The 13,662-nt window shown below is 40.7% G+C and overlaps 1 protein-coding gene across 13 annotated transcripts in view; it reads right to left on the bottom strand.

Annotated features, from left to right (window-relative positions):
* VPS13D (vacuolar protein sorting 13 homolog D) overlaps positions 1-13,662 on the bottom strand; it is a 315,484-nt gene that overhangs the window by 179,668 nt on the left and 122,154 nt on the right. For 7 of the 13 annotated variants that reach the window (XR_013519796.1, XR_013519795.1, XR_013519794.1 and 4 more), the window contains 6 exons: positions 13,044-13,133; positions 9,959-10,099; positions 7,549-7,671; positions 5,079-5,153; positions 1,498-1,603; positions 338-490 (listed from right to left, as the gene is read on the bottom strand). Coding sequence is in view for 10 of the 13 variants with exons in the window: in XM_035307776.3 (XP_035163667.3) it covers positions 338-490; positions 1,498-1,603; positions 5,079-5,153; positions 7,549-7,671; positions 9,959-10,099; positions 13,044-13,133 (688 nt within the window). In the remaining 3 variants the exon portion in view is untranslated. The remainder of the gene's footprint in view (positions 1-337; positions 491-1,497; positions 1,604-5,078; positions 5,154-7,548; positions 7,672-9,958; positions 10,100-13,043; positions 13,134-13,662) is intronic. The other 6 variants (XM_035307777.3, XM_009000420.6, XM_035307778.3 and 3 more) reach the window with 3 other exon arrangements.

Below are 13,662 nucleotides of genomic sequence, written 5' to 3'. Positions count from 1 at the left end.
CACTTCAGGTCAGGAGTTCGAGACCAGCCTGGGCAACATAGGGAAATCCCATCTCTACTAAAAAAACAAAAATTAGTCAGGTGTGGTGGAGCATCCCTGTAATCCCAGCTACTTGGGAGGCTGAGGCGGGAGAGTTGCCTGAACCCAGGAGGCAGAGGTTGCAGTGAGCCGAGATTGTGCTATTGTACTCTAGCCTGGGCAACAGAGCAAGACCCTGTCTCAAAAATAAACAAATAAAGTAAAATCAGTAATAAGGACAGTGAAAAGGCAAAACATTAGGGACCCTCACTTACATTCACTTTTTATTTTTTAGAGAAAAGAATAAACCATACTTTACCTGTGTCTTAACTTTCCTCTTGCTTCAAATTCAAAGGGAATCTCTTCACCTGTGAGGACTTCTCGCCATTCACTAACATTGTGAGCATCATCGAGAAATGTTCCATTCCCTTCTGGAACTACCCCTGGACTCCCACTGTGAGACAATGCAGCCCTGGAACCAAATCAGATGACACCAGCTTGTCCCTCTTTCTTCCCAGCTCCCTCTCACAGGAGCCCCATGCTGAGGAGCAGAACCTTCTCAGAACTCAACCCCCAGCAATAAAAGGCTGCATGACCTAGCTACAAGGAATGACCCTGAGGGTCGCTAACTATAGCTATCTTCGGCTGAATCACAACTTCTTTGAAATTTTAGAAATAGCTGAAAGCTGTCACTCTGTAGTCACTTACCTCAAGCAGTAGCATCTGGTACATGTGAATTAAGGCATGAATTTTTCAAGCAGCATTTAAGTGACTAGTTAGAATTTAACAGACCTAGACTATTAAACAAAAAAGCTTCTCTTCTAGAGCAGTCTCATACTTGGGGGAGGCTGGAGAAATGTGATTTTAAATCAACTGATTCTGTTACTTATGCCATGTACTTCCTGACCTAAGCTGGAATGATCGCCATGTACTTGGCAGGCTGAGCCAAGATCTAAAGGGGCAGAAAGTTAGAAAAGGTTCTCGCCTGGCTTAGGTAAAGTCTCCTTTGTTCTCCAAACTCCACCCAATTCCATCTGGGGTGAAGTGCGTTTTAGATATGAAAGAGTCCTATAGGGACAGAGGGAGGATGGGGATGTTTTCAAAGCAGTCTTGGAGGAAAACGGCAAAACATTTAGTGTAATAACCGTACACAGCTTCTTTAAAACAGGAAAGAAGGCAGAGATTAAGGAGAAAAGACGGAATGGCTTTTTCACACTTCCTACTCACATCCTTAATTTGCTTGGCTTTTAAACAAGATCAAGATCATAATTAAACTATTTCAGACTCAGGACCTACTTCTCTGACTACAGATTCTCTATAAAACCAGAACTTCCATCATAAATCTCAGCAAGACAGTAAGTTATTCATTCAAATATCATCTCAAGAGCCTCAAGAAGGGGCCCACCTTGCTCTACTGGGCTGATACAAGAAGGCTTTGGTGACAGAGATAACTCGGGGTAAAATAAACTGACTGCTTACCTGGTGGGTGTGGTGGTCAGGGTGGCAAACCACAAAGTGCACCCCGTGTGATTCCTCAGCGCAAAGGGGACAAATGGCTGCCGGCGCTTAGGGGTCTTCACCTCTGCTACGACAAACAGAAGGAGACTATTAGCAGATGCCTCTATCTGCATGGCAGGGACCCGCCCCCTACCTGGAGACAGTGCCCAAAGTTGTCTCTTGTGCAAAGGGGCTGAAGGTGGAAGCAAGAGAGAAGGAACAGGACAAATGGAAGCTCCATGTATTTGCTGGCTGCTATGGGGTAATTTGGTCCCTGCCTGACTATTCCCAGCCCCCAATTCTTCCACAACTCTGACAGGCTTTATCTCTCCGAAGAAGGCATCAGGACCTAACTTGGTGGGAATCACAAAAGAAATAAAAATGGACCTCCCCATTACTCCCAAAAACTATATTCTAAGTAGGTAACCTAAACTGTAGCAAGATATATCATATGTACTTAAACTTTGTCCAAAAAGCCTTTACTTCCTCCCTTTATATAAGTTACCCTAAGTCATAGTATACATTTTGTAACAAAATAAAAAACATTCTTTCCTATTCTCTTCTATTAATGGTCGTTTTTGTCTCCCTGGAAAGTCAGAAGTATACTATCTCAAAGCTTTCCAAACAAAATTGTGAGCTCATTTTTTAAACACAGATACCAGTACCATGGAAGCTATAAAAGGAACATAAAATATGGCTTCAGTGCACAAAAGAGCCTCTAATCAGGGAAAGTGGAAAGAAACAACAATCAGCACAAAACTGTAAGTAACCAAATTCTGGAGAGCTCTGACCTGACTACAAACGTTGTAAGAAACCAAAGCAGGCTTTCTGGTGCCCCAGCTGCCTTGGGAGACAGATCCCTCTGCAGGCACCACTGCCCATGCTGTGTGGTTCCGCATGAAACACAGGGTGCCAAAAGGAGGGGCAGCAGCTCTTCTAACCAAGGGCCTGTCTTCTCCACTGGCCATACAAATAGGGAAGCAGCAGCAGCAAACCAGTGTGAGAAAGCCTCCTGGTTGACATATTCACAACATGCATACACAACTAACAAAAAAAATGGGAAGTGTGGCTCAATCTTATTGTGTGTCTAGCATTAAAGTATGAAGACAGCCTGAGAAAGACCGTGACCCATATGCTCTGCAGCTGGGAGAAAATGACATCTAGAGGAGGCTGCAAATGCTAACTGCAGAGAACACTAGAGCAAAATTGCATTCATCCTACAGGACATTTTCTGCCAACAAAATCGAGAAGACAAACTGCAACATGTCTTGCCTTCTGAAACCTCCAGACTGAGGCATGGGACTGTATCATAATAGACGGTAATTATCACTGCCTTTTAAAAAGCAATCACTTCCTTTTTCCCCTTATATCTTTTAAACTTTTTAGAGGTTAGTACTGTAAACAAAGCAAATCAAGCAACTTCGGGCCAAGGCAAGTTCTATGTTGATAATAACAATGGTTCGGGCAGTCTAAGATACAGTAATCTGCTAAATAAATGAGCAGTCTCTAGTGTGTTCCCACAGTTTTGTGGTCAGTCATTTAGAGATACCCCAAACACTTCTAAAGATAATCTCCCCTAGGAATATGTCCCTTTCTCACCCCAAAGGACTTACTTAGTTCCCAAAGTTTGCTTTAAAAAAAAAAATTAGTGCTCATCAAGTAGAAAATTAAGGAGTAGCTGTAAGGCTGCTGACAAGAGCAGAGGGGGAGTAAAAAATTTAAGAGCTGTCTGCAGGGTAAACGGTATTTATTGTGGCACTTTGAAAGGCACCTCCCTCTTCTATGAGTGCAATGAGAGAGCTGCTTTTATTACAGTAGATAAAGGACCCAGGAGAAAAAGAAGCCAGATGTGCTTTCATATCCCACTGTGAGCCAGACTGTAAGTTTCCATTTGCAAATTAGATTTTAAAAGAACAGGTGGCAGATGGCTTTGATCAGTTTGTTATACAGAATAAAGTGCTGCAAATCCATACAAATATATTCACAAGTACACTGCTTTGGAGTTAAATAGCATGAGTAGGCACAGTGCTTAGGTCTCCAAGCTTCTTGCATTGATTAGACATAACAGCACAGGCTTCAATAACCCATTTCTCTGAGGATAAAAATACACAGCATGCCTATTTCTCTGAGAATAAAAATACACAGCATGCACGTGAATCCAAACTCAACATCATGCAACAAATCTGACATCTCCTGCACCAGGGTCCAAATAAACTATGTACTTGCCTTTGGCACAGCACCAGATACAAAATTTCCCAAGTCCATCAAAGAGAACATTATTCCCTAGTGGCCTCAGAAAATCTGCCTCTAGTGACCAAACCCAATTTCTTCATGGGCTGAGAGAGAATCTAAAGCTACTCACATCCAAGTTCAGCTTCAAACAGCTCCAGCTAAGGAAATTTCTACCCTTTTGGACTTATTTCACACGGTAATTTTGCCATTATAAACAGCGTAGGTTGTCATGCTATATAAGCAGCTCGGTCCATCAGAAAGGAACTGGTTTGTAAATCGTAAGAAACAGATTAAAGTCCTAGATTTGCTACCAGCTGGTCAAGTGAATAAAGGCAAATCACACAGTATCTCTGAGCCTCACTGTACTTATCAGCTAAACAGGAATAATGCTTGGCTAAGCCTCCAAGATTAAGTAACATATAGAAAGCTTAGAAGCAGAAATACATGAAGAAATGAAGATTCAGCTCTGGGCTTTCTTCGTGAGCCCTCCCTCAAACATTCATCCTGATAAAATTGTCCAGAAAAAAACCCATGGCAATGCCCCATGTGTATGGACATCCCTGTTCTGTATTCCTGGTAGAGGGAGTTCCTATGGGCTTTTTTTATTAAAAAAAAAAAAAAACCATGACGCATGATCTGGAATTTGCCATGTACACACATAAATCATTCAGATTAAACTTGCACTCCCTAAAACAAAACATGGACACTTCGGGACTCCAATTCCTCCATGTTTATGGTGTTTTCTACCATATTCACTTACCAGTGAATTTCTCAAGAAACTTTCCAGGGTCAGAGATAGAAATAAAGAACATTTTCTTTATCTCCTAAACACAAACATTCACATCCAAAGAAACTGAGGTTTGTGTCTAAGCAATTATTTACTGAGAAATGTTTTTTAGTGGTATCCTTATTATTACAGTGCCTATTCCAGAGCCCCATGAGAATCTTCGGTGGGTATTTCATAAACTTAAGACATGTGGCACCACTGCTTGATGAGCACAGTGTCCCTCCATCCACTTGCTTTTCAATATGAGAAAGCACCTCTAATTGATATTGTATTAACATATTTCTGCATTATACACTGTGGACTTTGTTCCATTTCCACTGAAGTTAAGGGAGATGGAAGAGAAACAATATAAGAATCAGCTGACATAAAGCACCTCTCTGTTCATCAGTTGGAAATGTTCTTTCCCATTACTAAAGTACTCACAACATGGAATATCCCCAGTCAGCTCCCACTCATTAAAAAAAAATATATATATATGTATATATGTACAAGACAGTTCTTAAAACAGAAAAATAAAGCAAGCCCTCGCTTGGCTATACTGTACCTCTAGCATAGATCTGGTGCTCTAGGTTAGTCAGACTGGCTGTACTCCTAGTTCTAAGGTAGACAAGGGGGAGGCCTGGTAGACAGGAGAGACAAAGTTAGAGGCTAAGAATAAATACAGTGAAGTAAGAAGACTCACTTCTAGACCATAAGCACAAATAGAGAGCATTACAAAAATAGCAATCATCATGCAAGTACAGGATCATTCCCATCAGTGATTACTAAGAGCTAAGGATGAACCTGACACAGTGAATATATTTTTATGCTAGTTTTTATTGTGGAGGCTGGATCAAAGTAGCATGCTCCTTTTTTTTTTCTGAACTAGAAGAATATGTATTGAACATTCTCTTGAACAGAATGACAACCCCTTTTGAAGATTTTTAATTTAAAGCTTTCATGTTCTTAAATGGTATAAAAAAGTTACAAAAATCAGTCACTACAGATTTTAGTGGAGGTTGCTCCATTCCAACTGGGAAAACACAGCAGCAAAATGCCAGTCTCAGGGGATCTCAAAAATTCAGGGAAGAGTCAGTATGTATTCCAAATTTAAACAATCTCTACCAAGGAGTTGTCTCATAGTGTTTATTTAAATTCTAAATCAAACATGGAAGTTTCCAGAATATTTGATATTTTCATAAAACGTCCTTGGAATACAAAACTAATGAATTCAATGAAGTGCCACACTGTCCAGGTTTACCTGCAAAATCTCAGCCCCGACTAACAAAGCCAACAGCTTTGTCAAAGTGAGGCTGATATTTTCTTTCCCCTGATAAAGAAAACAGTGAGAAATCAGCAGGTACCTTAGGCTAAATTTCATGTTAAGGGCTATTCCAAGGGCTCATTTTAAGGCTGGTCTGAATAAAAAGCATAACTTTTGGGGAAATATGATTAACTATTTTTGAATAAGACCTGAAAGTTTCTGATTAGTTCAACAAGGTTGAAACCTACTTGCTTTCAAAATAAATTCCCAACGATCATTTTACTAGGCCTGCTAAAAGAATACAATCCTGGAATGTGCTATACTACCATCCAGGAATTTCCAATGAGAAAAGAGGTTTGGAAATTTACATATATTCAAGTTATATCTGATTAAAAAGATATATTACACTTTTATAAGCCTAAATATCCATAAAAATCTTTAAGTAAATAAAAATGAAGCTTTAACTCAGCACTAGCATTTAATATAGACGAGGAAGCTATTTAACTATAGAGAAAGAAAGAGGGACAAAAATTTTAAAAAGGAAGAAAAAAGGGAGGCAGGGAGAGAGGAACGAAAGAAGAAAGACAGGGACAAGAAAATCTTTCATCAGAATAGTGCAGACCAGCCCTTGCTGGAGTTTGACTCTGAATTGAAGATGCCCCGGCATGAATAATGTTTTAGAAACACACTCTCTTGGACATATTACAAAGATTACTTAGAGTCTTCTGGGTAGACTATGTTACATTTTCTTGACACACAAATTGGGAAGGTTGGAGGAGGAGCCAAAATCAAAGCTGACAATCTGAAAAGCCCTGGCTCCTAAGCAATGACCTTGAGACTCAGAAGCAACAGCCTGGGAAAACAGAGAACAAGCACAGCTGACGTTTCTTTGTGTCTCTTTCTAAAAATACAAGGCAGACAGAAAGTCCACTTATACACCCTGAGGAGAGATGAACTAGTACAATTACTTCATCCACTAAGAACACCCATCTTCCCATGACACGTTTGCAGACCAGATGGAATATTTAAGTATTCATGAGCTATGTGAAGTCCAGCCAAGACTCCCCGAAGAAACCACATTGAAAGAGCTGGAGCTGAGCTGAATTTGGATGACAATGGCTTGTGGAACAACTACGACCATGCAGTTGTCCATCACCATCTCCCCAGCTCTGAGGAAAACAGAGCTGGTGAGGCATTAAATAAGGAAAGAAAGCATCATCAACAGAGAGCAAGCTGACTCCTCTTTCTTCAAGAGGCAGGGCATTCAATTCTTTTATACTTTATAAACAGCACAGGGCTCCCTTTTTAACAACATTTTCCACATGGGCTCCTGCTCACCATCTTTTCAAGAATATGTCCAAACCCTCTATCTCTAGATTTAGAAGACCAAAAAAGATGATTTTTAAAATCCAGTCCAAAAAATCCAGTCAATTAGAAAACCAGTGTTATACAGAGTAAAACACAGACCACAGCTGATCCTGGTGCATTCTCAGGTGCACCAGCTCATATGCAGTATTACCAGGATTTAGGAATTACACGTTGCAGATCTTTTCTCCCCTGCAAAGGTGGAATTAGAGCCCACATTTATAAGTTCAGTAGTTCATTCCAGAAAACTGTCTCCTGCAAAGACTAAAACAGAACTATAGAAGATAGTCAGAATTTCCTGTGGGTTTTTCCATGCAGAATGATGGTTCCATTTGAACTTCTCACTGAAGCACTGCTTTGTAGGTCAAAAGTGATTTAGTTAGACATGTGTAGTAAAAAGTCTTACTTTGTCCAAAACATGGAGGATCCACCGAAGAGCCCATCCAGTCTTCTGATTTAGTTGACTCTATTTCCTTCTCATCTTTACAGTAATCTGCCATCCACGATTCCTTGGTACTTACATACTGGTCTAGAAAGAATCCCACAAAGATATTAAGAGAAGTAAAAAAGACTGAGGATTCAAGTAAAATAATTTCAATTCAGCAAAACAAGCTTTCATGGAGTGTCTCATTACATGCTTGGCCTGTGCGAGATTCTGAGAAAGTCTGTGCCCTGGAGAGCCTCACACTCCATTGAAAGAGATATTAGTGTGTGAACAAACAACCATCGCCATAAAACTCTAACATAATGTGAAAGACATTAGGATGTAGATTCTCTTTAAACCAATCTATAGTTTCAATACAACAAAATACCCATAGGACACTTTATGGAATTTAAAAAGCTGAATCTAAAATTTATATGGAGACCAGGTATGGTGGCTCATGCCTGTAATCTCAGCGGGAGGCTGGGGCAGGCAGATCACCTGAGGCCAGGAGTTTGAAACCAGCAAAACCCATCTCTACTAAAAATAAAAATTATGCAGGTGTGGTGGTGTGCACCTGTAGTCCCAGCTACTCAGTAGGCTGAGGTGGGACAATCACTTGAACCCAGGAGGTGGAGGATGTAGTGAGCCAAGATCACGCCACTGCACTCCAGAGGCTGAAATTCAGCTGACAGTTCTTCACAGGCAGTTTTACTCTTGTGAGAGAATTACAACCGGGATAGCAGGTTAGCAAAAATAATGACAGCACACCACACCTGGATGAAGATCTTTTATACTAATTAAGATGTTATACTTTTGGAACAAGAATTATTGGTTTCTGGTTTTCAATTAAAACACTTAGCTACAGAAGTAATATTTATTTAAACACTAAGAGGTCACAGCAACGTTTCTGGGTTTCAGAATTGTATTTGGAATAAGGAATTGAAGGTGAAAAAACAAAACAGATTTTACCACTGACGAGAATGCCTTTTGGAAGATTTTTTTGCTTGTTTGGTTTTTTAAAGACGGGGTCTCACTCTGCCTTTGAGGCTAGAGTACAGTGGCACAATCATAGCTTGCTATAACCTTGAACTCCTGCACTCAAGTGATCCTTCCACCTCAGCTTCCTGAGTAGCTGGGACTACAGGCACATGCCACTATGCCCAACTCATTGCTTATTTATGTAGAGACAAGGTCTCACAATATTGCCCAGGCTGGTCTGGAACTTCTGGCCACAAGTGAGCCCCCCATCTCGGCTTCTCGAAGAACTGGGATTACAGGCATGAACCAACATATGCAGCCAGAAGATATTCTTAAACAGACATATATTGTGCTCATCAGAAACACCAGTAAGAACTCTTTAAGGAAGCCCTTGTTTACTGCAGCTTTTCAAAAGACTACCACAAATTTTCTCTGTCTAGAGTAAAAGACGTGAGAAACAATGTAGGAATCAATAGAGTTTAAAGAGATCATAGGGTCAGTTTACAATCATCTAGGGGATATTAATAACCAGGCTAATTAGTGAATGAAATCTGATCATATAAAACAGCGGTTTTAAATTGGGGGGATCAACAAACTTATGGTCTCATTACACAATAATTCTTACCATCCTACTCTGACATGGAAGTGGATATTCTCACAGCCTCAATCCAACATACACACCAAAGAAAGTTCATGATTCACAATAGTATGCGTTATCACTCAAAGATGAAGTATAGTAATTCCAAAATCAGATCATGTAGATCAATAAATCAAACAGCGAATGTAAGTTTTCACAGTGAAGGTACACACTACTTGATTATATGATTATATTGCTCTCCTTTTAGATAGCAGAAATATAAGAATAGAGCAGTTCTTATACCCTACATTTAATCCAGAGATGTACAGTTCAGTGTTACCAAAGATACTTTTAGATGACACACCATGAACCTAGCAACCCTTAAGCAAGTCATTTTCAGAGTTAGGTCAAAACGATAATGGGAAACAACAAAGCCAACTTATTCTACCATAAAGATATGGTCAAAACATACCTTGTAGGAATTATTCTGTGAATAGCTTGAGCAAAGTTAATCTAAACTCACTTCCAGGACATTTAATAAACTGGTGACCAAGCATTATGAGGAGAAAGTCCACTGCGGTCATTTATGTTTCCCGAGTAATCTATGTTCTTGCTTGACCACTGATAGCATCATGATGGGATGCCAGCACTGGAGCAACAGGTTGAGAATCAAGAGGCTATTAGGGTTGATCAGGAAAGCAGTCAGGATAAAGAAGTGATGCCCGGTACAGGCCCAGGTGTTCGCTAAACTAGGATTAATAGTCTTCCAGACTCAGAACTCAGATACGGAAAGGTATCAGTCTACAAAAGACACCTATTAGCACAGAATCTACTCACCAATTAACACAGAAGTGATATTGATATCCAAACGGGGTTTGGCCTTGGCTTCTAGCTTCAGTCGAGGAGGATGGAGACGACTAGCTGCCTGCTGTTGCCAGGATACAGAGCATGGCCAAGGCTCAATAAATGGCTCCCAGCCTAAAAGAACACAGGAAATAAGACATCTGTTCAGCAGATATCAAGACTTTACAGGGGAACACTGTTCACAAATGTTCAGCAAGGACAAACTGGAGCTTAATAGCTTTCTACTTCCAATTCAATTTCACAACAAAAACACCAACCACCTTTAGCTACAGGTCACCCTACAGATGTCTGTGTTGTCCAGAGGATACAAGTAGAAGGGCATATATATATATACACCCCACGATGGTCTTCCAGAGGTGGCAGGAAGGAGGGCAGGGAGCATATGTGCCCTCTTCCACTAAAGAACAGGCAGGGTGTGTTCTTGAGACACTCAAGGCAGAAAAAGGAGTCTTAGACTAAGGTTGGAAAAATAATAAAATGGCTTAAATAGCTATTAAATTTGATTCTCCTGGGTACAGGACCAATACATTGGTTTAATAAATAGGTACAAATGAAGACGCATTAACTTTTTCTAACTTTTTATCTTAAAATATGTGCAAAGAATATATAAACAACGTAAAAAATAATACCACAAACATTCATGTACCCAACTATTCAACTTAAGACATAGAAAATTACAAGTTCCTTTGAAGGGCCATTCCCCACCATCTCATTCCCCTTCTTCCCACCAACCCTCTCCCACCAAACTCCAGGTGACCATTAGCTTGAATTTTTAATCATTTCCTTGATCTTCTTTATAATGCTACCATGCATACATACCTTTCTTAAGAGCATATTAATTAGACTGTCCTGTTTGTGGTCTTTACATAAATGGAGTCCACGTGGACATTCTTTTTCAAGTTTCCCTTCTTGCTCACCAGCATGTCTTTGAGCATGCTGTTGAGCATACTGCTATACCATATTGATGCAGGTCACCGTGGTACACTGTTTTAACTTCTGAAAAGTTAAAAGACTTAACTTTTCAGGCCGGGAGCGGTGGCTCAAGCCTGTAATCCCAGCACTTTGGGAGGCCGAGGCAGGTGGATCACGAGGTCAAACGATCGAGACCATCCTGGTCAACATGGTGAAACCCCGTCTCTACTAAAAATACAAAAACATTAGCTGGGCATGGTGGCGCATGCCTGTAGTCCCAGCTACTCAGGAGGCTGAGGCAGGAGAATTGCCTGAACCCAGGAGGCGAAGGTTGCGGTAAGCCGAGATCGCGCCATTGCACCCCAGCCTGGGTAACAAGAGTGAAACTCCATTTCAAAAATAAATAAAATAAAAGACTTAACTTTTCAAAGCCCATTAATCTTTAACAGATCTTTAAATAGACGCACACAGCCATAGAGCAAATCCAAACCAGTATGTAACACACAGTAGGTACATTAGTCTCCTTACACCATTTGCTATTTAGTGACCTGAATGTGTTCATACAACTTTAAAGTAAGCAATATTTGGCCTAAGAAAACAAATGATTCTCATAAAAATAGCTCCCACATGTAAGAGTTTCTCTTAACTAGAAAGACTTTGGCCATTATTCTAAAGTGAAACACTTTGAACAGTGAAGAAAAAAGGGTGTTAGCTTTAAGTGAGTGGGACAGAGGGAAAATGTTAACTAACATAAAATTAAATGTGCTAAATATTCTACAACAGTCAGCAGCAGCACAACAAATTGAGGCTTAATTTCTTATTGAAATCAAAGGGAGCACACAGTTGGACTTTTACACCTTGAACTGCACACCACTGCTCTATTTACTCTGTTCATACCCACTACAAATTCCAGTGAGACCTTCTTTCAACTCTCTTAATGCAAAGAAGTTCACGGCTCAAACCACTTGGCCCTAATATATTAAGGCTTCTGAATTTCAACCTGTATAGGCTCTAACCTTGGTCTTTCAAATGTGAGGAAAGAAACCAGAAAATGCTTGCAGTATTATCGAGGTTTGCACCTCCCAAAAAATAGCCTGCTCTCCTCAACGGTGTTTTTTGTTTTGTTTTGGTTTTGATTTTTTGCTTTAGGGAGTAGGCAGGGCAAAATATACAGTGTCAGTGACTCAGTAGATTCTAATAAAATAAACGAACCCAGTGGGGAGTGAGGCGACTTAAGCTTTAAGATGCTTGGCCAGGTGTGCTGGCTCACGCCTGTAATCCCAGCACTTTGGGAGGCCGGAGTTTGAGACCAGCCTGGCCAACCTGGTGAAACCCCTTCTCTACTGAAAATGCAAAAAAATTAGCTGTGTGCTGTGGCAGGTGCCGGTAATCCCAGCTACTTGGGAGGCTGAGGCAGGGGAATCACTTGAACCCAGGAGGCGGAGGTTGCAGTAAGCCGAGATTGCGCCATTGCACTCCAGTCTGGGTGACAGAGTGAGAGTCTCAAAAAAAAAATGCTTGTAGGCATAAATCTCCCTTGAAATTTAGCTACTCTCAGGACCAAACAAATGATCCTTCACTATTGGGCAATGGCATATTCTTGATTTAGCCAAACTACAGGATCAAAAAGAATTAACTATGAAAACATCTCTTTATTGATTGATTGAGACAGAGTCTTGCTCTCTCATCCAGGCTGGAGTGCAGTGGCATGATCTCAGCTCACTGCAACCTCTGCCTCCCGAGTTCAAGTGATTCTCCTGCCTCAGCCTCCCGAGTAACTCGGATTACAGGTGTCTGCCACTGTGCTTGGCTAGGTTTTTATTTTTTGTAGAGACAACGTTTCACCATATTGGCCAGGCTGGTCTCGAACTCCTGACCTCAGGTGATCCGCCCTCCTCAGCCTCCCAAAGTGCTGGGATTACAGGCATAAGCCACTGCACCCAGTCAAAAACATCTATTTAGTTGCAATATATCAGATATGTTTTTAGCACAACAGAAAATCTTTGCTTTCTGTGTTTATGCAGTCTACTTGCTTTTCATCTTTCCCTATTCCACCCCACCCCTGCCCTAATGTAAAATTATGTAGGTCCAGGCAAATATTTAAATTTATTTTTAAATCCCATGAAAACGTATGCTTTATACTGACCTGAAAGAGCACGGTTATAATAATCTCCAGAAAGGGTGAAGTGGGCGTAGCCTTCAGGGCTAGTTCTCACATGCTGAAGAAAATTCAGACCTGCAATGAAAGCAGGTGAATGCAATGAATTTTCCCAGTGGCAGGGCAGGAGCAACCAAAACTGCCTTATGCAGATAAATCACACTAAAGAAACATTAGCGCTAATACTCGCATAGGAGAGCACGCAATATTCTGACATTTTGTTCATCATGTATTTTTTTGCATCAATTTCAATGTTTCAAAATATGTCATTGAAATATTATTTATCTTCATGACGGAGGTTTTTGGCACCCTATTAAATGCTGTGCCTGAGGCAAGTGCCTCAGTTGCCTTCCCACAGTGCCAGCCCTGGCACCCAGGTGTATCTGAAGCCTGTGAAATCATAAAAAAAAAAAAAAAAAAAAAATTTTTTTTGAGACAGACTTTCACTCTTGCTGCCCAGGCTGGAGTGCAATGGTGCGATCTCAGCTCACTGCAACCTCCAGCTCCCAGGTTCAAGCAATTCTCCTGCCTCAGCCTCCCGAGTAGCTGGGATTAGAGTCATGAGCTACCACATCCAACTGATTTTGTACTTTGAGCAGAGATGGGG

Source organism: Callithrix jacchus, chromosome 7 (assembly GCF_049354715.1).
Source record: "Callithrix jacchus isolate 240 chromosome 7, calJac240_pri, whole genome shotgun sequence".
Lineage (NCBI taxonomy): Eukaryota > Metazoa > Chordata > Mammalia > Primates > Cebidae > Callithrix > Callithrix jacchus.
Note: the sequence above shows the minus strand (reverse complement) of the source record. Positions and strands in the feature narration are given on the sequence as shown.